At 44.1% G+C, this 26583-nt stretch overlaps 1 protein-coding gene across 2 annotated transcripts in view; it reads right to left on the bottom strand.

Moving 5' to 3' along the window:
• Positions 1-652: 652 nt before the first annotated feature.
• The window catches only part of LOC105014768 (rab GTPase-activating protein 1), an 88278-nt gene continuing 62347 nt past the window's right edge, over positions 653-26583 (bottom strand). For both annotated transcript variants that reach the window (XM_010877335.4, XM_010877334.4), the window contains 13 exons: positions 25625-25738; positions 21603-21677; positions 20808-20939; positions 20506-20649; positions 18326-18367; positions 17968-18096; positions 13795-13887; positions 12901-13011; positions 7031-7135; positions 5985-6068; positions 4141-4212; positions 2638-2835; positions 653-2469 (listed from right to left, as the gene is read on the bottom strand). In XM_010877335.4, the coding sequence (XP_010875637.1) occupies positions 2347-2469; positions 2638-2835; positions 4141-4212; positions 5985-6068; positions 7031-7135; positions 12901-13011; positions 13795-13887; positions 17968-18096; positions 18326-18367; positions 20506-20649; positions 20808-20939; positions 21603-21677; positions 25625-25738 (1422 nt within the window). In that variant the 3' untranslated portion in view covers positions 653-2346. The remainder of the gene's footprint in view (positions 2470-2637; positions 2836-4140; positions 4213-5984; positions 6069-7030; positions 7136-12900; positions 13012-13794; positions 13888-17967; positions 18097-18325; positions 18368-20505; positions 20650-20807; positions 20940-21602; positions 21678-25624; positions 25739-26583) is intronic.

A 26583-nucleotide genomic window follows, 5' to 3' on the forward strand; every position in this document is an offset into this window, starting at 1 on the left:
GAACAAACCCAAATAATGTTGTCTCTAAGCAGGGCCACTCCTACCTAGCTTTCACAGTGCCTGTCAGTCTTGTATTCCACTCTCTAGTCTCCTTCATTGTCCAATTTCTGTAGCTGAATATAAAGGTTTGAGATGAAGGAAGGGAAGGAGAGGGAGTTATGGATGCAACTGGGCCCCTGAGTTACGGTCCCTTTTCATCTGCAGACAGATGGAGAGAGTGGAAGAGTTGAAAAGAGGAAGGTGGATGAGGATGCTAAAAAGAGCACAAAGGAGAAACCTGTTTGGAATGAAGGTCTTTCAAGGTCTTTTCGGGGGAGGATACTGTAGGAGGGGAGCCCAAATGGGAGTCTTCCCAGTGCACTACTGGTCCAAGGGCCGGGTCACAACTAGTGCACTACACAGGGAGTAGGGTGCCGTGGTGGTCATTTAAACCCATGTTCAAGGCTGTATAGTAGGACAGGGAAACGTTAGAAGCCTGTGTGCTCGAACTGGCAGAGCAACTGAATCGGATATTCCTTCTATTGATCACAAATTCAGTGAATTTACAGGATCCCTCTGAATGTGACAAAATGCTTGGAAGAGAAGAAATAGTCTAGCTTTAAGGTTTACAATCCACCCACACTTAAAAATTGAATACAAGGTGAAACAGAGATCAGTGTGTTCATAGCTTTATATTGAAATTCATGAAGTATACACAACAATGAAACCTACACTAGTACAATGTTCCACACGTTCAGTAATGTTGGATGAATGAAGGTACATTTTGGCATGTAATGAATGAGACAGCAGTTTGTCAGACGTTTTAGACGACAGAAGCTTTGAGCAAAAAAATAAAATAATGTATATTGTGGTCATCGTTAATCTGTAACACAGTACGTCATTATTTTAGGCAATGTTATTTTTAGTACAATTACAGAGGGGTAGAAATACAAAATAACAAACAAAAACAAATCATCATAATGCTTCTTATGTACAACCTAGTGCCTTATCGAAACGGCTTTTTTGTTCTCGGTACATTGCACCTGCATTCCTTCTTCGACTGATACCAACAGACTTAAGCAAGCTCAGCCCGATCCCATACATTATATAAATATGAATAATAAGGTGCAAAGCCCCCCCCCATGATACCCAGACAGCCAGTAGGACCTCCCCCAATATGGGCACAGACACTAAAGAGGGACCATTCAGATAGAAATACACAAAGTAGAACAAACATGCCACTTATAGGTAGAATGCTCTATTCAAGTCATTCTATAATGTGCCCCTGGTTAGAGAACCCCCGGAGAAGTGAGTCGGGTGTGTTGGTCTATTCCATGTATAGTACGCTACCTTTGACTGGGGAACAAAAGGCTGCGATTTCAGACGCAGAGGTGGAGGGAGGAGTTAGTCCCAAAACGGGGAGGTCTTCTACACCTGTGGGTGGAGTCTGAGCCAAGGGAGGGCCATATCTGTCTGCAGCCTCTGCGATCATGCTTCAACCCCAACCCTGTATATGCACTGTGACAACAGCGCCAGGACACTGCCCACTAGTGGCCTCCGTTTGCTACTGCGGCAACCAGCCGGACTGACCAGCCAGACGCCAGGCTGCTTATCTACTGTTACTCTGTAATCGTGTTCATCTCGACCTTCGTGTCAAGGCTTCGTCAATAAAATCAGCATCATTATCATATAGCGCCCATCTCGACTATACAGCAAGCGGGTCTCTCATACGCTTAGCAATACACTTCACAGGGAAACCAAACTCTGGGAAATATCAGGAATCATACAAACACACGCCTTAACGCTCACACGCAGGTTAAACAAACCGGCATGCACACACACTGTTGTGCTGAATCTTCAGACATACAGGACACATCTACACAGAGGCATGTTCATAGTCATACATGTATAGAAAAAGTTCTTGTTGAACGGAAACTAGAAAAGCTCAGTGTGAAAAGGTTGGAGGAGGTGGCTGTTAGCACTCGTAGTACCTAGATCCTAGATTACAGCTGGAGTTGATGTTTGTCCGAGTAGACAGGACAGTAGAATGGAGTGTTTTATTTCCCATGTCTGCAATGGAAGGACCGTAGCTACCTAGAGCCCCTTTCCTGTTAAATATCAGTAGTTTGAAGACTAAGGTTGAAGCCTTTCTTTATGCATTCTTTTTTTGTTAATGAAGTACAATGTTTCATTTGGGCTAGTGGTACCTTTCAGCCTTATAGTCCTTTTTTAAAACACCCATGATTTAACGTTTGGTTATCTCCGGGCCCAGTTAGTGGGTGTACCTCGGACCAGGGGGAGGAAAGGGGAAAGCCGGGAGAGGGACGGGGGGGAGATTCAGGAGGAGGGGGCGTGAGGGGTCTCAGGTTAAGTGGTCTCCTTGCCCTGTGCTCCCGTCACAGTCTTGATAGAGGTTAAGGTTCGGTTGAACCAGGTCTTTTTGGCAGCCTGGACCTCATTCAGGGCAAGTCCCAGGGTGTGCTCCAAGTCCTGAGGTCGGGGACAAAACAAAAACAGGAAAAAAGTTAGGCAAGGGGCTGCAGAACTACCAGGTGGTAAGGAAAGACCATAAGATTGAACAATGAGAATAAAACAGTTTAATTTCAAATTCTTTTGACCCTGTGCGTGGGGGTCATTTTTCTGGTGAGAGCCTAATACCTGTATCTTGCACTCTGCCTCCACCAGCTGGAGTTTGGTCTGGGCCAGTTCCAGCTCCATCTCCCTGAGCTGGTACTTCAAAGCCTCCTTTTCCTCATCCGTCTCCTCCTCTGCGCCCTCTTTAATCTTTTTCAGTGCCTTCAGACGACCTTCCTTGTTGAACAGGATGCTGCATTTGTCGCAGCCTTCCACTTTCAGCTGGGGGCAAGAGTGACCAGCACACAGGTTAAACAAGGCACACTTTATAATACTATATGTCTGACTGTATCCCGGACAAGCCCTCACTTTGAAAACAATACCGCAATTAGCACAGCCCTCCCTCTACCTTTGACTGGAGTGAGAGTCACGGTTAGACCAAGGGGGTAAGTCATGGCGGCAGGTTAGACCAGGTCACGTGTAATAACACGACAACACCACATAACCCAGTGAGGGTTACACCTCAGGGAAGAGTGTTGTGGAAACTGATCACAGCTCACAGAACCGCCTTGCTGTGGATTCACACCTTTCCAACGTGCTCACACAGCGGCCCCTTTCTCCCTTTATTCCTCAGTCTCCCCCCTCCGTCACCTGTCATTCTTCTCCCGCGGTGCCATGTGGATTGAGTAAGTACAGGCTGCTGCAGCACTAATGAGCAGTGGGGCTGAATGCGAGGAGGGGTGATGAGAGGCCTTATGTGGCAGTCCTCCACGGGAGAGACAGTCTGCTCTGGGAGCTCTCCCCTTCTCTCCCCCTTCTCTCCCCCACCACAAACACCATTTTCTAGTGTCGAAACGAGGAGCTCTAATGCAACTCCATTATGAGCTGCTATCGCCATCCAGAGTCCTACAGACACAGGGGGGAGAGGAGGAGCTGGGCTATTCTGCTACGGTCATCAAAAATGGGGATAGAAGTGGATTCTATCTCCTAATCTCTTCATTCTCATACAAGACTGCCGAGGTTTGAATATTAGGCTGTGGCTCTAATCGTGTTTGCTAATAGTACACATTTTAAATTCCACGGTGCGTGGTCTCTTGTAAAAGAGATTTAATCTCGATGAGACTAACCTGCATGCATAAAGATGGAATAAATGAGCAAGGAATATGAACTCACTAAGCTTACGGTGAAAAAAATGAAATCCAAACTAACTTGCACGAAGCAAGTACGATTAAAATACACTGGCCTGTCATTTGGTGTGGGTGTATTGCCTGACTACTACAACATGTTTCCGGCCAAATGCTACCCCAAGGCCAAATCTAGACAGCAAAAAAATGAAATAAAATCAACCATTCTGATCAGTACTGGAAAACAATGAACACTCCAGGGTAAAGGTACATTTTAGAAATCTGATCATTCTACACCACAAATGTTAAAGTCAACCGAATTGACTTTAACAACACCAGTCTCAGACTGATGTGTAGAGAACGATAGAGCAGTGAAAAATGTCAGTTGGGAGTCGCCAGGCAAGTAGCCATGTGTCATTCAATTGAATACAGTAGGGTCATGAGATGGTATGCCATGTCTCACCCGAATCTTCTCCAGCTCGCCCTTGTTGGATGTCTGCTGTTTCTCCAGACGCTCACTAAGCTGGGAGCAGATCTACATTGGCACATACGAAAAAGGTCAAAAGTTAGAACACAGAAGTCAACTCCACATACAAGATAAATCTTAAACACCTACCCATCACTCCTCGTTGTTGATATGTGTGATTGCAGATGAGCAAATGCTTTACCATTTCACATGTAAAGATGCATTGTGGGATCTTTAGCAAACCAAATTCAGGGGGGTCTTGAGGCACTGACTTAGGCAGGAGACATTAAAACACTAAGGGTAATCTAACATCTATAACTCAGCAGTCGTTCTGGTTTTCCATTGAAAACAGTTTTACTACTGTGTGCCTTCATAAACACGACCCAACATTACACATGCTCATTACCGGTCACAAACATGCAGGGAGATCGATGGCAAATTAGCCGTCTTAACCGGAAACATTTGATCAATTAGACCCCCTCCCCAGACATCCTATCAATCCCACTCTGCACTCACTGTCACCGTGGCGACACCACACACATCTTCATTTAGAGAACAACGCCTGGCTCATTGAGGCATCTATATCATGGTTAAAATAGTGAGGGGGAGCATTTAGCGTTATGCCACACAAAAAACTGAAATGATTTAACCTGCATAAGCAAGTGAAATTAACAAACAAAGTGTTAAATGATCCCAGAGAAAAACTTAATTTATAGGCTAGAGGTTATTTGAAAGGGGCTGGTTTTTGGTGGGGCATAATTAGTGCTTTATTGAGAACAGGTTATAAAGGGTTTGGATCATCTTCCCTCAGACATACACTCACTCTCGCCTCTACCAACCCAGTATAGATAGCCAACCGGCACACTAAGTGATTTGGACAAGGTCAGTTCAAACACCTCCAATTTACCAATGGGCTTTGATTACGGAATCAGGTGTGTTAGTACTGGGATAGAACAAAGCCTGCCCCCAAGAACTTTGTGTTGCCACAATTAAGTGTGTTGTAGAATTAAGTATTTTAATTGGGATTAACACCACTTTGATTAACACCACATACAACACTGAATACCTTTAATTAATATAAATAAAGGTATATGCGCTTCCTTGAACTGGATATGTTTTGAAAGCTCCTTGGTCTTCATGGTGTGGTGGGGGGTAAAAATTAATCCACTGTACCTGCATCTCCCTGTCTGTCAGCCACCTGTTCCTTGTGTGTGTGTGTGGGGGGGGGGGGGCGGGGTTAGTTCACATGAGCCAATTACCATCCTCTACCATAAATCACAGTGGCAGTTTGCCTATTAAAACCACATGAGCACCCCACCCGGGACCAGCGAGAACCTCTTTTCTTCCTGATCTGAAGAGAAGCTTTCAGCCGACACATAGGCACTGCCCGCCTACAATCACCATCCATTTGATCATTTCCTCTAATCTTCTACTTTGCTGTTCAGAATTTTTGGTTCCTGTGAAAGGTACAGCTTTAAAAATAGTGGGACAATTTCTGTTCGCATTGTGCCACCAGCCTTGTGTAGTGTGACTTTGTGCATGTCACCTGATGTTTGCGTTGAGGGATAAAGAAACTCTGTCAGTTCAGATCAACACACATGAAATGAAGCTGTGTTAAGTGGCTGACGGGATGGTTTCATCAGGGAGGATACAGAATATACTTTCTTTAACTTGGATCATTGATCAACGTTTCTGTGAACGTACCAGATGCCAGGCGGCAAATTTTCATCTGAAGTTCTAAGGCAGGAAATAAATATGTTTTAATTTTGTGGGTTAAAAATACTACTTGACAAATATCTAAAATGGATCTGAAAACCCTGCAGATCTCCTGCTGCCCCCACCTGTTTGTACTCTCCGATGATAGAGCCATTCTTCTTGATCTCAGACTCAGATTTGTCCAGCTCCCTTCTGCACATCTCCTTCAGCTGTGGAAACACACATGGATGCATGCACGCGCACACGCACCCAACCACACACACACACGCACCCAACCACACACACACACCCACACACACGCACCCAACCACACACCCACACACCCACACGCACCCAACCACACACCCACACACACACGCACCCAACCACACACACACACACGCACACACACACACGTGTCAATTTTATATTAAATCCAGAATTAATAACACTCATAGTTGTAAACTTGACCTCTGACCTGCAATATAAGGGATCTCATCTCCGTCAGGACTCAAGTGTCCTTGGACCTGTATATACCGCCTATAGCAGAGAAACACTTAACGAGTGGTACAAACACACACACTCGAGGCGGAGTGTGATGTAGTAATCAAGAGGACAGTGGCAAGGACACATGCCCCCTGAGAGCACTGCACACGTCATACTAAATAAAGTAGCAGGAGAAGGTATTGGCAGGTGTGGGACAAAGTAATGTCCTTGGAATGCAGGCAGAAGGATGCAATAGCCCTGCTCTCCAGTCATGGTGGTTTCAACATGCACACTGAGACAATATTCAGGAAGTCTTAGGGGGACAATGGCAGTTTACTTTCAAGTCATTATTTCGCCATTTCAGAAACATATCAAATCCCTTTGTGGGTGAACTTATATTGTCCTTCCAAGACTAACTTAATTTTTTTATTTCAAAAAGACATTTACATACATTGTCAGCTATGGACTGATTGACTGGGCATCAGACAGAAAGACAGCTAGACAGTCAAAGTTAAACAGATATCCAGCCACCAAACACATACACAGCAGACCAGCTGGAGTCAAAAAGGCAGCCAGAAAGCTAGACAGGCTTCCAGTCAGAGACTGACATCCAGCCAGCCAGCTAGACAGCAAGCCTGCCAGAGTGAAAGACATATCTACACAGCAGGAGAGACAGACAGATATCCAGTCAGACTGACAGACAGACCTGAGCTGACTCCTCCTCCAACCGTCTCTTCTCATCCTCTGAATCCACAAGCTTCTGTTTGGTCATCAGCAGCTCCTTGTTCAGAGCATCAGCTTTCTCCTCAGCCTGAGGGACACACACAGGTACAGTGACAATGGATAATACCAAATCAAACAAATACCACATCTAGCAGTCCTTCCTAACTCAGTTGGTATAGCACGGCACTCCGAATATAGAAATGTGTTGAATAACATATACACCAAGTCACTTAGCGTATACACTGCTCAAATAAATGAAGGGAACACTTAAATCACACATCAGGTCCCCATGAAGGAAATATATTAAAGGTCAAAATCTTTACTGAACATTGTGTAATTCGTTGAGAACAAAACGGTAAATGGAATCCAAAATCCCCAACCGATTGAGGAATGAATTCAAACTCACTGAAAATCAAAGGAAACAACTGAAATCACAGGCTGTTCCAACTTGCGTGAATTTCATCACGGCAACTCATAATGTGACTCAGTAGTGTGTATGGCGCCCACATGCCTGTATGCACTCCCGACAACGTTTGGGCATGTTCCAGAACACGGCGGATGGTGTCCTTGGGGATCTCCTCCCAGACCTGGATCAGGGCATCAGTGAGCTCCTGGACAGTCTGTGGTGCTACTTGGCGGTGTCAGATGCACCAATATATAACGTCCCAGAGGTTCTCAATTGGATTCAGGTCTGGGGAACGTGAGGGCCAGTCAATGGCATCAATGCCTTCATCATCCAGGAACTGTCCACACACTCTGGCCACATGAGGCCAGGCATTGTCCAGCACCAGGAGGAACCCAGGGCCCACTGCACCAGTGTAAGTTCTGACGATGGGTCTGAGGATTTCATCCCAGTACCTAAAGGCATTCAGGGTACCGTTGGCTAGCACATGGAAGTCTGTGCAACACTCCAAGGATATGCCTCCCCAGACCATCACTGACCCACTGCCAAACCGGTCATGCTGCATGATGTTGCAGGCAGCATAACGTTCACCACGGCGTCTCCAGACTCTTTCACGTCTGTCAGGTGTGCTCAGTGTGAACCTGCTCAAATTTGTGAAAAGAAAGGGCGCCAACGGACCTGCCAATTCTGGTGTTCTCTTGTGAATGCCAAACAAGCTGCACGGTGCTGGGCTGTGAGCACAGGTCCCACTAGAGGACACCAGGCCCTTATGCCTCCTTCATGGAGTCTCTTTCAGACAGTTTGGTCAGGAACACGCATACCAGTTGCCCGCTTGAGGAATTTTTGTAGGGCTCTGGCTGTGCTCCTCCTGTTCCTCCTCGCACAAAGGAGCAGATACCGGTCCTACTGCTGGTTTGATGCCCTTCTACGGACCTGTCCAGCTCTCCTTGTGCAACGGCCCGTCTCCTGGTATCTCCTCCATGCTCTTGACACTATACTGGGGGAGACAGCCAACCTTCTTGCGATGACACGTATGGATGTGCCATCCTGGAGGAGCTGGATTACTGTGCAACCTGAATGGGATGCAGGTACCGACTCATGCTAACAGTAGTGACAAGGACACTGGCAAAACACAAAACTAGAGAAGAATCAGTCAGGGAGGGTAAGGAGAGAGCAATGGTCTGTGGCCACCACCTGCAATACCATACTCTTTTTGGGGGTTGTCTTGCTATTACCTCTCCAGTGCAACTGTTGTCACTTTCATTTGCACCAAAACAGGAGACAGATTCACAATCGCTTATGCTTCTTAACTAGACAGATTGATATCCCTGAAGTTTAATTGACTTGGTGTTATACTGTGATGATTACGTGTTCCCTTAATTCTTTTGAGCAGAGTTTATATACACTCACCTAAAGGATCATTAGGAACACCATACTAATACTGTGTTTGACCCCCTTTCGCCTTCAGAACTGCCTTAATTCTACGTGGCATTGATTCAACAAGGTGCTGAAAGCATTCTTTAGAAATGGTCGCCCATATTGATAGGATAGCATCTTGCAGTTGATGGAGATTTGTGGGATGCACATCCAGGGCACAAAGCTCCCGTTCCACCACATCCCAAAGATGCTCTATTGGATTGAGATCTGGTGACTGTGGGGGCCATTTCAGTACAGTGAACTCATTGTCATGTTCAAGAAACCAATTTGAAATGATTCGAGCTTTGTGACATGGTACATTATCCTGCTGGAAGTAGCCATCAGAGGATGGGTACATGGTAGTCATAAAGGGATGGACATGGTCAGAAACAATGCTCAGGTAGGCCGTGGCATTTAAACGATGCCTAATTGGCACTAAGGGGCCTAAAGTGTGCCAAGAAAACATCCCCCACACCATTACACCACCACCACCATCCTGCACAGTGGTAACAAGGCATGATGGATCCATGTTCTCATTCTGTTTACGCCAAATTCTGACTCTACCATCTGAATGTCTCAACAGAAATCGAGACTCATCAGACCAGGCAACATTCTTCCAGTCTTCAACTGTCCAATTTTGGTGAGCTCGTACAAATTGTAGCCTCTTTTCCTATTTGTAGTGGAGATGAGTGGTACCCGGTGGGGTCTTCTGCTGTTGTAGCCCATCCGCCTCAAGGTTGTGCGTATTGTGGCTTCACAAATGCTTTGCTGCATACCTCGGTTGTAACGAGTGGTTATTTCAGTCAAAGTTGCTCTTCTATCAGCTTGAATCAGTCGGCCCATTCTCCTCTGACCTCTAGCATCAACAAGGCATTTTCGCCCACAGGACTGCCACATACTGGATGTTTTTCCCTTTTCACACCATTCTTTGTAAACCCTAGAAATGGTTGTGCGTGAAAATCCCAGTAACTGAGCAGATTGTGAAATACTCAGACCGGCCCGTCTGGCACCAACCACCATGCCACGCTCAAAATTGCTTAATCACCTTTCTTTCCCATTCTGACATTCAGTTTGGCATTCAGGAGATTGTCTTGACCAGGACCACACCCCTAAATGCATAGAAGCAACTGCCATGTGATTGGTTGATTAGATAATTGCATTAAAGAGAAATTGAACAGGTGTTCCTAATAATCCTTTAGGTGAGTGTATATTACCTACAGAAAGCAAACTTAAACTTTCTTACATTTTGTTGTGTAAGTGCTTTAGAGTTCCATGCATTTAAATCTACTCACTATAATCCAAACATTTAAGTGGATTTCTTTGTGAAATAATATGAGGTATTCAAAATAGAAAACTTTAATATAATAAGTCTACCTCTAAGCTGTGTGTCTGGTGAGGTAGGTCTTTACCAACTTTGCAATATTTTACCATTCCTCCTTAAAAAACTGTCCATCCAAGTTATTTGGGTTGCATCAGGCCAGTGCAATCTTTAGGGTCATGACACACATTTAAATCTGGGCTCAGAATGGACCACTCAAAGATGTTTACACTATATTCCTTAGCTACTCCATTGTAGCTTTGATGGTGTACGGCTGTTGTAAAGCTGTTGTAAGGCTGAAAGGTCCATCAACATCTCAGTTTTAGCGTTCTGTTAAAGCCATGCTATTGTCATGCATGGGGGACGCAGTAGAACGTTATGGGCGTGACATTACGGGCATGACGTTACGGGTGTGATGTTATGGGGGTGTTACGTTACGGGCATAATGTAATCAATTATCAATTAAGTCTACAATACAACACAATGTGGAGAAAGTGGAGGGGTCTGAAAAAAATGTAAACAACATTTCCTATCATTACACTACAGTAAAATCTGCTCAATAGATAAATGATTTATTTAATATACAGTGCTGCTTGAAAGTATTTTAACCCTTTGTGCAAATATAGATTATGTAGTATTCACCATGAAGAATTTATTTAATCACAACCAGTCTCTTTTTATACCTGATATAACAGGTTTTAATTTAACAATTCCATATGTTGATTTAGAGGAAATTAAGGTTGTAGTACCAAAACAAAATTAAAAAGGAATTAGATGCAAATATAAGTGAACCCCAAGTAGCATTAGCTAAATCAAGTAGGTAAGTAGAATAAGGTGGGTAAATAATTGGGTACAAAATGTACCAATCAAAGATGGGAAGGGATCTGTTGGAAATAATTTAGGCGGGACTAAATGGAGGCAAGAAACCTGGACAGTTTGGTGTTCCTCTCACCATGCAGAGAGGAAAGGATATCACAGGACATCAGAAAGATGGTAGTGAGAGCACATCAGTCTGGGGAAGGCTATAGAAAAATCTCAAAAAGATTTGAGCTCCACCAGTCCACTGTTAAGCAAATAATTTAAAAATGGAGAACATTTAACATGACAGCAACTCAGCAAAGTAGGGGACATGCTTTCAAAATATCCCCATGAGCCACAAGACAAAGAATAAATCAGGTAAATGCCGACCCTGGAGACATCTGGAGATTTGCAGACCTCCCCTGCGGCACCTCTGGTTCCGGCACGTTTCAACAATAACAAGAACACTGAATCAAAATGGCATTCATGGAAGAAGCTAGGAAGAAACCTCTGCTGTCAAAAAACCAAACTGCCCATTTTCATTTTCTAGAGACAACTTGAATAAACCTCAATGTTTCTAAAAGTCGATTCTCTACACAGATGAGTGGATTGGTAAAGTCCTGACCTATATTCTAGTCAAGATGTTGTGGCAGGACTTAAAGTGGGCAGTACATGCAAGACACCCCTCAAACCTCACTCAATAGGCTGAGTTCTGTAAGGAGTGGGCAAAAATTCCTCAAGAAAAAAAGAGACTGATTAGTGGTTCTAGGTGACATTTTCTCCTTTGTTATCACTGCTAAAGGAGGTGCCACTAGCTATTAAATTAAGCCGTTCACATTTTTGCACACATGAAATCTGAGTTTATGAATTTATTCATATATATATTTTTTTAAATGACCATACATCCAAGCAGCACTGTATACAGGTAATATACACTCACATAAAGGATTATTAGGAACACCATACTAATACTGTGTTTGACCCCCTTTCGCCTTCAGAACTGCCTTAATTCTACGTGGCAGTGATTCAACAAGGTGCTGAAAGCATTCCTTAGAAATGTTGGCCCATGTTGATAGGATAGCATCTTGCAGTTGATGGAGATGTGTGGGATGCACATCCAGGGCACAAAGCTCCCATTCCACCACATCCCAAAGATGCTCTATTGGGTTGAGATCTGGTGACTGTGGGGGCCATTTCAGTACAGTGAACTCATTGTCATGTTCAAGAAACCAATTTGAAATGCTTCGAGCTTTGTGACATGGTGCATTATCCTGCTGGAAGTAGCCATCAGAGGATGGGTTCATGGTGCTCATAAAGGGATGGACATGGTCAGAAACAATGCTCATGTAGGCTGTGGCATTTAAACGATGCCCAATTGGCACTAAGGGGCCTAAAGTGTGCCAAGAAAACATCCCCCACACCATTACACCACCACCACCTGCACAGTGGTAACAAGGCATGATGGATCCATGTTCTCATTCTGTTTACGCCAAATTCTGACTCTACCATCTGAATGTCTCAACAAAAATCGAGACTCATCAGACCAGGCAACATTCTTCCAGTCTTCAACTGTCCAATTTTGGTGAGCTCGTGCAAATTGTAGCCTCTTTTTCCTATTTGTAGTGGAGATGAGTGGTACCCGGTGGGCACCAACAACCATGCCACGCTCAAAAGTGCTTAAATCACCTTCTTTCCCATTCTGACATTCAGTTTGGAGTTCAGGAGATTGTCTTGACCAGGACCACACCCCTAAGCATTGAAGCAACTGCCATGTGATTGGTTGATTAGATAATTGCATTAATGAGAAATTGAACAGGTGTTCCTAATAATCCTTTAGGTGAGTGTAGAAGAACTGTTACAGGCACACGTGTACACACCTAAACAAGTCTTAAAAGAAACTTTAGGTGGTTGAACTTACGTTGTCCAGGTCCTTGCGCAGGGCTATCTTGCTGCTAACCAGCTCATGAGCCAGGTCATCATTCTCTTGTTCCAGACGCATATTAGCCTCCTGGAGACGTCGGTTCTCCCTCTAGAGAACAAACGTTGACGTTAGGAATGACAGACAGACGTAAATAGTGACAAGGAAAAAGTAGAGAGATGGGGAGAACCGAGGTAGAGGCTGTGAGACAAAGAGAGAGACAGGCAGAGGGGAAGAGAGTGTAGAAACTCCAGTCTTCCTGTTCCAGGTTCATGACGTACATAATGTTTAACTATGCTTGTAAATAACAACATTTGAGAACAGGCCTTGATTAAACATTGACCAGGCTGGGGTACACAAATTCCCTTCAAGACATTCTTGGCAGGACTACTACCTCATCGATAATCAACGATTAACTGGGCTGAGATTAAAACTGTTAACAAGTAGATGTATGATGACTGCAGTATATCAAGAGACTATCTCCCCTCCATTACTCCGGTGTAGTGCGACGATCATCCCTCTTGGGTGATGTTTATTGGAGCCAGACCAAACGGCAAAACACCAACCGGGGCAAAGTGAAGAATCTGAACGATCGACTGATTTACTGACTGTAGCTTGGACTTAATAGCAGAATATGAACAACGAACAGACCAACTGCTCAACGCAGGAATCTTGGTGATGTTGTTCATTACGATGAACAGCCTATAGAGAAATTAAAAGTTGGAAATTGAATCGGTTCACTAATCTCCTAATCATTGTTAAAACAGCTGTTAAACTAGTAGCAATAATTTAATTGATACAAAACAATTAGATTTATCACTATCGAGTCATTACAGGCAATTTATTGGGAACTAGGTAATTTTCTGGACAGCCTGGAGTTGTGACTGATGGTACCTCATATCTGTCCAGAGGAGCCTCCTGCTGCTCCTGCTGCTCCCTCATGGCGTGGTACTCCTTCTCAAACTTCTTCAGCTTCTTCTGACTGATCTGGGGAGACGGGGACAGACCGCACGGTTACTGGACAAAGGGAGAATTGACACACAGCCTCCAGTTCCAATCAGGCGCGTTCTGACAAAAACCAGGTCAATACCAAACAATGTGTATTGAAATCAACTCCTGGGCTTAATTGGCATGGGAAACATTTGTTTACTAATGGTCACTGAACCAGCATGCGTGACGAGAAAGACAGAGTTGATGGTCACACAGTAAATGCGGCGTTGTGAAGTGCCTCCGTCTGCTAAAAAACAAATTAAAAAGCATGAAGCGTTCTTGAGTGATGCCAGACGCGCTTTCATCAACAGCCCCCTTCTAATGCTCCATCTCCCCTTTCACTTAGAACTTCCCCACCCCCCTGTTCTAAGAGCTAGAGGACAGAGCGGCCATTTCTCCAAGCACTATCCACGTGCTGGCAGAACACTGCCGGGGTGTAAATATGGTCCTTCTACATCGGGCGGTTCGTTGTAAATAAAGTCTATTGAACAGACTGTGGTTTCCTCCGGTTACGGCTTGGGTACAGAACCGGGTCTGTTGTGGAGTACCAGGGCCACAATGGTGCCAGTGATGACTGCAGCTAGACTGGCTACGCTAGACTTGGGACACACCTGCTATGCTTTCCGGCTAATGGATGAGTTTGCAGAACTAGAACAGTGTGTCAATGCTAGCCTTTAATATTTCAGAGCTGTGTGTGTCAGTGTTTGTGTTGAGACCGATACGGGCGCAGCGAGAGGGGCTGGAGCGCTCAGGGCAGTAGGAGTCCCGTCTTGCCCAAGACAGAGCTCCAATCTATCCCGGGGTCAGCATCCATCAGAGTAGAAAACCGAACGTCGGCGCGCGCTGAGATCAAAGACCCATGTGGCAGATGACACATCGCTGGTAACAACGACATAAGAACCAAACCCGAGTCACTGACACAACATATGACGTGATTGGGTTGTTGTCACTTCCTGGATTCGAGAGACAGGCCGGCGAAATGTCCATGGCTTTTATAGAATCACATGGATGAAAGAACAGTTCACACCAGGACGTTCCTCAGTCTCTGTCCATACGTGATTGCTATAATCTTACAAGTTTCCTTTTGCGGTGTCATTATGCATGCTAGACACTGAGATGTGGTACAATCTCCAATGGTTTCATTGTTCCTTTCTATATGAGAGTCGGTTGGTCTTACTTAGCCTTTTGAGGGAGTTCCCATTTTATCTGTGTACTTAGTGTCCTGCTGACAGATGTCAACTATCGCCTAAGATAAGACAAATGGATTTTGTTGGCTGTGGCTAGTTGGGTAGAAAGCGGTCTATTCACCGGACCCTTCCAATTGGAGGGAATTGCAGACATGCGTGAAATTGTAGGAGGTTGTTTCTTTGAAAGAGTTTAAAGCTATACTTAAAACTACCTCGGACAATGAAGAGAGGGCCTGTCAAAGCTTTGACCTGTAATTTAATGACACTTCCCAAATTAACAATTGTCTTTCTCTTTAAGTAAATATATGTTTTTAAAATGTTGTGAGTTTTGCTTATAGAGTTGTGTGCGCGCTACGGTCTTTGGCCAGATCACGCACAAAAATATTTACAGTTTTAAATGATACAAAGATTGACTGAAGTTCTTTCTGTAAGAGATGTGATAAACCTAAGCAGAAGTCAAACGTAGCAGAGTGTAGTGTGAAAGCAGCATTTAAGAAAGCCTTTTGACCCCAGCATGACCTCTCAGTAAAGCTATGCTGTTGGTGTGTTTAGAGAACAAATCTGAATCGGCACCTGAAGGATTTAAACCACACACACACACAAGTTAATATGGCTATCCTCATGGGGACCAGAAAATAGAAATTGCATGCTCCCTTGCCCTAAAGTAACATTTATGCCTAAACATTACCTAGATGTAATGCCTAACCTTAACCAACAACGCCTGGACCCCTAAAGAAACCCCAAATCTAACTCTAAAATAATTGTAAATTTGACCCTACACTTAAACACTTAGCCAGAAATTGACTTTTGTCTCATGTGGACCAGTTTTATTATACTCATTAGGACATTTGGTCCCCATGGGTACAGTTAGACCTAACACACACACACGCACGCACGCACGCATGGAAACAAGTACCTTTATGGAATTGTCGATTCTAACCGTGTTAAGTACAAATAAAATAAATAAATGTATAAATATAAACATCCCACCTACTTCATTCTCTGGGTATGTGTACAACAGCAGTTCAAATCTCACCCGTTGCCGCAATTTCCGCCAAGCCTTTTCCGCATGTAGCTTGATGCATACGCTCACTAAATCCAACCCCTGCAACGCACAACATCCACCGCAACTGCCACCGGGAGACAGGGCGGTCTGTCTGTCTCACACTCCCTTTCTCTCTGACTACTGGAACAAAAGAGCAGGTTCACTGCTTGGGCCTAAGGATGGAATAACAACACATCTACCTGCCTGGTGGGTAGAGGTGGGGGCGAGGAACAGGTGACACCGTGAGGGGGGGTGTCTATGTGAATTTGCACACCACTAAATATCTCGGGTGTTTCTCTTAACCCTTAAACTCCTAATCAGGCTATGAATTAAACTCAGGCGACCAGCTCTGAGTGAGCAGGTGTCAGAGAGTATGGCCCATGCCCCACCTTCACTCAGTTAGAATGGTCATCCTTTATCAGTATCTACTTCATACTGAACGTTGTGTTAGATATATAGACATTAAATACAGGCACAGATTGAAGGAGACTGACCTGTTGTAATGACTTGCCAGAGTTTAAATCAGAATACATCACAGGCAATCCTCAACCGTGTTATGTATGGCGGTTTAGCCAACCCTTTCTTTAAGAATGCTGTTTTGTAAATACAGTCCCATTCCCAACAATAAACATATACATATATATATCCAGTACGTCATTACTGGTTCCGGCAACAAAGTTACCTTCACAAGTAAAAACATATGAATGCATGACTGTCAATGATTTTGGAAAAACAATTCTGCTGAATAGCGCATATATTTTAAAACATTATTGAATAGCGTATTTATTTTAAATATTATTAAATAGTGTATTTATTTTTAATATTAAATAGCATAAATATTTATATATTATTAAATAGCATATATATTTTAAATATTATTAAATAATGTATATATTTTTTAATATTATTACTCATATTAGTGGTAGTATTAATATTGCCATCCACACTTGGTCAGCTTTTATTACAGCTCAACACTGTCCTCATCTGGTCATAGAGGAGTAGTGTTAAATCTCATTCCCGTTTGCCTACTTCCACGTCTTTCCATCAATCAGCTTAACATTATCTTTAGTGGAGCATATAAAGTGCCTAGTTAAAATAAGAGCCCCATTTAATACTGTTAATCAAGCCATTCGTTCGCCAGTGGAATGAAGTGCCACGTTTGCATTCCGTTGAAGACATGCAGTTTTTCCATTAACTAGTAAAAGTAAACTATGAACAATAGTATTATTTGTATCAGTCATCTATATAGGACACACAGTATTCTCAGGACATTTGCATTCAAGAAAATTCACAAACATGATTATCCAGAGTGAGTTAGAGGAGGGAGATCAGTTATTTTGTTTACTGGTCCCAGTTGGGGACTGAACCCACAACCCTGACATTGAGACTGCCATGCCCTAGCAGCTAAGAACACGGCACTAAAACCCCTTAACATCACACAAACTGAAGACAAAAAGCAGTCGAGAAGAGCTTCCCAGTAGATTCAAATCTTCTCATAAAGCCTGAAACGAGTCATGATGCTCCGTTCAGTGTTGCTATGTCAACGCCATGCATCATGGAATTTGAAGTGCAAGTTGGAAATATCCCACGTAGGCACCGCGCAGAATGCACCAGAAGAGACTTGGCAACGCAAATGCATACATGCTGGAAATGAATTGACTTCTGGTGTACCAAAACGCAATGAAGCTGGCGGACAGTTTACATATATTTGATGTGCGCACCAGGTAAAGTTTTACGGTATCAGTGGTCGGTATCCTTATTAAATTGTAAATACAGCTGGCGGTGGGAACATAGACAGGCTAGCTTAGTTTCCACTCTGCAGGGTGACATTCGATGTCTTAATACCTTGATGCTGCAAGCAAGCTCCATCAGTTTCTTAGCGTTCTCCTCTGAGCGGTAGCGCTTGGGAACCGGAACCCGGAAGAATTTTAGCGCCCCCTCAAAGTCTGTGGCCAGCAGGTCTTCCCTCGAGGTCTAGGAGGAGGAGAAACATGGTGAGGAAGAGGCGAGGACATAGAGCATCCCAGCACGAGAAGCTCTGATGCTGCCTCGGGCTTAGCCAAGACATCCTCTCAGAGGAAAATCCTCTAAACGTTTCTGCTGCCAAGAGCACTGGGAATAGAGTGGGAGGAACCGTTTGTTTGTGTTTGTGAGGATGAAACAGAAGCACTGCCCGTGTGTTTTCAGCAAGACGGCAACTCACCTTCAGCAGAGCCAGGGCCACATTAAAAATCACGCTGATTCCCTAGGAGAGGAAACAGAAAGCGTTAGTCCCTGAAGCGGGAGCTTGGCAGAGAGAAAAAGAGCGAGAGAGGGGGAGAGAGAAAGATGTAGAGAGCTGTGAGGAGGAACAATTTTAAGTATTAACTCTCATGTGAACAGGATAGTGTGCTATGACCACGCAAATGCAATTAATCCTTAATATTAGTAATAATAAATTGATATACAGTGCCTTTGGAAAGTATTCACTTTCTCCACATTCTGATGTGTTGTGGCCCAATTTATGACCGGTTAAATGTTTTTTTGCAATTTATCGTCACACAATACCCCATAATGACAAAGCAAAAACATGTTTTTAAAAAAGTAGGACAATTCATTGAAAAATGAAAATACCTAAAATATGTAAGTATTCAGAACGTGTTCAGTGCCTTGCAAAAGTGCCTTTACCGTTGATCTCAGCGTTTTACTCTTACTACCAGCTTTTACACTTGATTTGGGCGCTTTCCCCAATTCTTCCTTGTAGATTCCATCAAGCGGTTTCAGGATGGATGGGCAGTGTAAATTAACTTATCTTCAAGTCTCCCCACAGATGTTCAATGGCGTACACATCTGAGTTTTGGCTCGACCACTAAATCGACTTAATCACTGTCCTGGCTGTGTGCTTTTGATTGTTGTCATGTTGAAAGATTAATCCTTGCCCCATTTTGAGATTCGGTGCACTCTGTACAATGTTTACTCTAGAACCTCTGTATTGTTCTCGTCTTATCCTAGAACTGATCTCCCGATTCTAATTCAATTTGGATATAGTTAAAATTAAAATACCAACATATAACATAGATTTTCTGAGAATTAAGGCTATGAAGTGCTCAGGGAACCCTCTAGCTAATACAACAAAGTAGATTACTACCATAATAATTAAAAAGTACCTAAACTACCATTAAATAATTGCAAATGAGCTAAGGCTCTGACATGCGAATGTAAAATAAACAGCTGTTGGGCATTTCACTGAGCTGGAGGACAGAGTATAAATACTGCCAGTGCTGTAGAACTCTGCTGCCAGCTGTTCGAATAATGAAACAGTTGAAATTTACAGAGTCAGTTGTTCTTTTTTAAAAAGCCTCAGTGTGTGTTTTCATTTAAATATATGTATCATCACAACTAGATGCAGGTTGCATTCATTACTGCAACATGCATCTAATTATCAGTTACAAAAATTTCTAATTCTGCCTGGCTTGATCTAATTTACTCTGCGAACATAAACAGTTATTGGTTGGAACACTTAGCTGGAGGACGGCATATGAAACCAATGATGAACAGCTCAACGACTCACTGAAAAATAACTCATTACTTGAGTCAGAAGATGCTGAAGCTTTGTTTGAGTGGATTCTGGGTTCTTGCTCACATCCCTGATCAAGGCCAATCTTGTCCGATTACTTACGTAGTTTGGCCAGACAGCCAGCTCTACAATGAGACTTGGTGGTTCCAAACTTCTTCCACTTTACACTGTGCTCCTGACAACTTTCAATGCTTTAGCAATCTTTTAAAATACTTCTCCCAGATCTAATGCATCAACATAATAGTCATAGTCACAGAGGTCTGCAGAGAGTTATTTGGAATTTAAGGCTTGGTTTCGTCTCTAATGTGAAGTGTGGGACCTTATATTGACAGGAGTGTGCCTTTCTAAAACATGTCCAATCAATTTAATTTGCCACAGGTCGACTCCAATTAACTTATAGGGATACTGAGGGTGATCAAAGGACACATGATGCATCTAAACCCAAATGGGAGTGACTTGGCAAAGGGCCTGAATACGCCTATATATTACATATTTCATTTTTACATTTTTCAATACATACAATTTAATGAATTATTAATTGAGTCCATAACATAAAATAAGCAGAAAGTGAAAGGGTCTGAATACCTTCCGAGGCACTGTAGATGGCATAAAACTGAGGAGGGAGGTGGAGGGGAGAGCAGGAGAGACAGGGCAAGGGTGAGAGGAGAGATGGAGACTGGGTTACCACACCTCACTGAGAAGCAGGTCTATAATGTAGAGAGAGAAGGGGGTGGATGAGAGGAGTATAGGTAAGGGAGAGAGGGCTGAAGGTTGGGGTAAAAGCTAGGAATCGGAGTCAGGGAGAGGGGGTCAGAGGTCAGGGCTACCTCACAGAGCAGCAGGTCTATAATGTGGAACACCATGTAGAGGGGGAACTTGGCAGTGAAGAGTGTGAGGAACCACTGAGAGGCGTACATGTGAGCCTCCAACCCCACATTCAGGAAGTGGTTATAAAGGTCTGGGATGTACTCCTGTTAAGAGACGGACAAAGAGGAACACCTGTGATACAACCAAACAGATGGTGTGATAGACATTTCAAATACTTTAATCCAAAAATCACATGAAATATGCAACAGATTCCAACATTTCAGGTCGCCAGATATCTGGCTGAGCACACATGTCACCTCACCTGCATGAGTCTCTCCAACTGAAAGAACTTGCAGTGCAGATCCTCAAAGTTCTGCTTGAAAAGCTCCCTGAGTGCATAGCGTGGATCAAACATGATCTTGACCAGGACACTAAAAGCCTGCTCCTCAGGCATCTACACACGGGACAAAAGACAAGACCGAGAGCCAGCGTCAGCAACGAGATAGGCAAAGAGGTGCAGCTCACATGTTGTCCACTAGGTGTCGGTGTTTCCGTCAGACAGAGGTCTTGTAGTGGGCCCTGAGCTTCATCCAGCTCAAAGCGCTCATCACAGACATTGACACATGAGGAAGCAGAGATAAACAAATAAATGCAATGGGAAACAGAGAGAGAGAGAAACAGATGGTGAGAGACAAAGAGAGACATACACAGAGAGAGCTGGAAACAAAGAGAGAGACATGCTAACATGCAGAAACAGAGCAATAGAGTTGGGTCAAGTTTTCATGTCACGCCTAAAGGCTTCTTAGTCATTTCAATGCAACCATCCTACTATTTTAGTATTATATCTTTATTGTACATGAGTATTGTTGCGGTAGCAGATTTTAACTGGGGAAATGGTTTCATTCTATTAACTTTTTACTAAGAGAGACAAACACAAACCGAAACAGAGATCACAATAGACAAAGACAGGAAAAAGGCAGAAAGACGGATAAAACACATACAGAAACAGGCAGAAAGACGGATGAGACATACAGAAACAGACTGAAAGACGGATAAAACATACAGAAACAGCAGGAGTGTGTGCACATCATTTCAGTATTGGTCGCGTGTCACTCACATGAAGCAGCAAAACAGCAGCCAGGAAAGACTGCCCCTGACAGTAGCCAATCTCCTCATCGTACACAGAGTAGGCCTGGGGGATGGTGCAGACCAGAGATCACACGTTAAGGCTTCAGTCAAATCAAAAAGTACCTTCTCTCAATTTGAACAACATCAAAACAACACGGTTGTTTATCGGAAGCTATCAACTATAAACAGCGGCGTGCTTTGAATGGGTTGCCTGAGGCAGTCCCAATCCCGCCATCGTCAACGCCTCCACTGTGCTAAGCCACTTGGCCGAGCGATCCGCCACGACTCCAGCTTTCCTAATGAATTCGATGATAAACTCCCTGAACTCCAAATGAAGACAGAAGTGGGAGCTGTAGCCCACTCTAAAACCCAGTTATATTCATTATAGAATGAATTACTTTATATAATGAGGTGTCTGGCTGAAACAGTCAATGCTAAAACAGCCACAGCAGTACTGCCATGGATTTAATAGACTCCAGTACAAGCATACATACACACGCACAAACACACACGCACAAACACACACACACACACGTTTGTACAGTTACCCTCATGGGGACCAGAAAATAGAAATTGCATGCTCCCTTACCCTAAACGTAACCCTAACCCTTACCCTAACCTTAACCTAACCTAAACCTAACCCTAAACCTAAACCTAACCCTAACCCTAAACCTAACCCTAAACCTAACCCTAAACCTAACCCTAAACTTAACCCTAAACTTAACCCTAAACTTAACCCTAAACTTAACCTTAAACTTAACCCTAAACTTAACCCTAAACTTAACCCTAAACTTAACCTCAATAAAGTAACATTTATGCCTAAACTTTACATAGATGTAATGCCTAACCTTAACCCTAAACTTAACCAACAACACCTGGACCTTAAAGAAACCCCAATTCTAACTATAAAATCAATTGCAAGTTTGACCCTAAACCTAAACCCTGAGCCGGAAATTGACTTTTGCCTCACGGGGACCGGCAAAAGGTCCCAATGAGGTACTTTTTTTCTGGTTTTACTATACTCATGCGGACATTTGGTCCCCATTCGTTCAGTAAGTCCTAACTCACACGCACACACGTACACGCGCACACACGCACACACGCACACACGCACACACGTACACACGTACACACGCACACACGCACACACGTACACACGCACACACGTACACACGCACACACGCACACACGCACACACGTACACGCACACACGTACACGCACACACATACACGCACACACATACACGCACACACGTACACGCACACACATACACGCACACATATACACGCACACATATACACGCACACATATACACGCACACATATACACGCACACATATACACGCACACATATACACGCACACATATACACGCACACATATACACGCACACACGTACACACGTACACGCACACACGCACACACGTACACGCACACACGTACACGCACACACGTACACGCACACACATACATACACGCACGCACGCACATACATACACGCACGCACACGCACGCACGCACGCACACGCACGCACGCACACGCACGCACGCACGTACACGCACGCACACACGTACACGCACACACGTACACGCACACACGTACACGTACACGCACACACATATACGCACACACATACACGCACACACATACACACACGCACGCACACACACACACGCACGCACACACACACACGCACGCACACACACACACGCACGCACATACATACACGCACACACATACATACACGCACACACATACATACACGCACACACATACATACACGCACGCACATACATACACGCACGCACACACATACATACACGCACACACATACATACACGCACACACATACATACACGCACACACATACATACACGCACACACATACATACACGCACACACATACATACACGCACACACATACATACACGCACACACATACATACACGCACACACATACATACACGCACACACATACATACACGCACACACACACATACACGCACACACATACACGCACACACATACACGCACACACATACACGCACACACATACACGCACACACATACACGCACACATACTCACTCATACATACATACATACATAGCTGGTGAATTATTGAGAAGCACCTGGGGTTATTGTTTGAAAGGATTGATTCATTCTTGCCCGGGTGTATAAATTATACATGCTATATGACAGAAATAATAACTTAGATGGCCGCAAAACTTTCCAGCAGTCATCGGAGATTGGGAATGAACCCAGTCAACTGTACACCAAAACGCTGCTTTTGGCTCGTTGATGGATCAATACCCTCTGGCCAGCAGAATTGACTTAAACCCAAAAAACCCTAAACATTAGCAGCGGTTAATAAGTTTGGGAACTGGGTCTACACGTTTATCATTTGAAAGTGTTAGCCCTTTGACGGATTTCCCTAGTTAGTATCGGACACGAAATGTACCAATTCTGTCAATAATCTCAGTCTAGATAGCGGCATGTATTACAATAGACTTTTGGCACTTTTCCACTGCAAGGTACCCACTCGAATTTACTCGCCTGGCCTCTACCCACTTTGGGAGCTTTTCCACTGCATGGTACCGACTCAGCTCTACTCGCTTCGCCTCTCCCCGCTTTTGGCACTTTTCCACTGCATGGTACTGACTCGGCTCTACTCGCCTCACCTCTACCAGCTTTGGGAGCTTTTTCACTGCATGGTACCGACTCGGCTCGACATGCCTCGCCTTTTTTGCTTTTCCACTGGCCAAAAGATAGATAGTACCAGGTACGTCAAGGTTCTAAGCCAGCTGAGGCGATACTAAAAAGTGACGTGGAAACACGGAAGACATCTGATTGGACAAGAGTGACTCAAAGCGTGCATCAAAGCAAAACAGGCCGTTCTGCTGTTAGCCTTCCAGTGACGAAAACTGCGCGTCTTTGCGGGTCTGACACAGGAGTCCTTGCATTGAAATGGGTTAATATCAGTGCCAGTGCATAGGACCAGACTCGTAATTTAAGCGATCATATTTTCCCAAATCTCCTCTTGGTTTAGACCTATGCACGGGCGTTGAAATCAATTGTTATCCCCGGTAGAGACCCACAAACACGCACTGTTTTTGTATCCCACAAAAGGACCTCGTTTTTTTCCTCCTCTGGGGTTTTCTATAGGCTAACTGGCATACATTGCACTGGTCAAACAGAAGCAGCCTTACCAAGCTTCCTGATAATTTTTGCACTCTGCAATGTATTAAGACCAAAGTTACTGCTCACATGTGCTTCCTCGGTACCACCGGTATAAAGGCTGCCTTGTAGCTTACAGTAGGCTACTCGAGTCCTTATAGCCTGCAATTAATCAGGCAATTATTTATACCTTTTAATTGGGATGGAGGGGTTATGTAGGTTGGTTTAAATGTGTTGGTGTTGAGTTGTTAGGTGTATACACTTAAATGTAACAGAACATTCTAGATATGTCATCTTTTATACTGCAGGGCGATAATTCTATTCTACTTTTTCAAACAGGGTCTGTGACCATGTTATCCAGATTTTGTTTACTTTTGATTTGCCATTTTAAGTTCAAAGCTTGTCAATTTATAAGAAAATGTATGGAGTTCATTCAACAATTTTTTCTGTTCACAGCAGGGTTTACGTTTGTTGGCAAATGCTGGCTTTTCGGCATTAGGTATCAGGTGTACAATATCCACCATTGTTGTTCCCATGAGTGTCGCATTGGTGATGTCACTATGGGGGGATACAGGGTACTTTCTGCAGTGCAAACCGAACCGAGGTGTGTAGAGCCGAGTCGAGCTGGTACCATGCAATGGAAAAGCCATCTGACTAATATTCCAACCAATCTTTGAGTGGGGTCATTTCTGCAATGTCTGGAAAGGTTTTCATGTTTCTGCTGAAAACCCCATTTTCTGCTTGTGGATAACAAGGCTTTTCTACTACAATACCAACACAACTGACCCCACCCCTACTACACTTCAGGCCACCAGCACCGCTAACCATCTCTTCACCTTGCAGATCTTGTACAGTGAGTCTTGGCCGTCTCCTCCAGTGTCTTTGAAGTAGTCGTGAGCTGGGAAAGTCCTGTTGATGTCTCTGGTGATGGCACTGTCCTGGGGAGACTCCTGGAAGTGATGAGAAAGAGAGTTTGGATTTAGAAGTTAGATGTTCCTCAAATTAAAGATGCACTCCGGGCACGTGATCATCATCGAAAGGTTGTTAAGAAGACAGAAAAACGAGTGACAACCGAGTGCTTCCCCCCTCCCCAAACAACCTGCTCCACCCCTGAACCTCCTTCTTACTGGGATTGGTGACAGGTCTTATGACAGGATGAGATCACTTTTACACAAGGTCAAACCGATTTCTGAGAACAGTGGGTTTTTGCAGGAGCTCGTCAATTTCACCAATAGGATGCTCGTGTTACCAGATCGCACCTAAACGTATGAGGAATCCAAAATAGTTGGAATGGCATAGTGGCTGTTCTCTCCTCAGGGAACCCCAGACCATCTGGGTACTTGAACTACTCCTGAGTTAACCTGATTCAACTGGTCTACTAATAATCAAGCCCTTGATTAGTGAATCTGCTTTGCTAGTTCAGGACTACAGCTAAAGTGGAATGCCTGGGGTTCACCTAAGAGAGGTTTGAAAACAGCAGACAGTAGGAAAATCCCCACATCGCCAGACCATTCTGCTACGGCTCCACTAGGGGGCAGTGTTCTACGGTAAATCCCCAGGCCTGGCCCAGAGCCATTCCAAGTCAAGTCAGATCATGGGGACCCAGATCATGTACCTACAACATCCGTTCATACTAGCTGCTGCTGCCCCTCAGTCCTTCTTCTCTGGGAGAAAGGTGTGGAGGCGGAAAGGCCCCGGAACACAGCATTACTCCCATGTGCTCACACACCACATCTGACAAACTGAGGCAGCTTGGAAAGGGAATGAGAAATACTTGTCTTGGATGGGCAGAGCT

Source organism: Esox lucius, chromosome 14 (genome assembly GCF_011004845.1).
Source record: "Esox lucius isolate fEsoLuc1 chromosome 14, fEsoLuc1.pri, whole genome shotgun sequence".
NCBI lineage: Eukaryota > Metazoa > Chordata > Actinopteri > Esociformes > Esocidae > Esox > Esox lucius.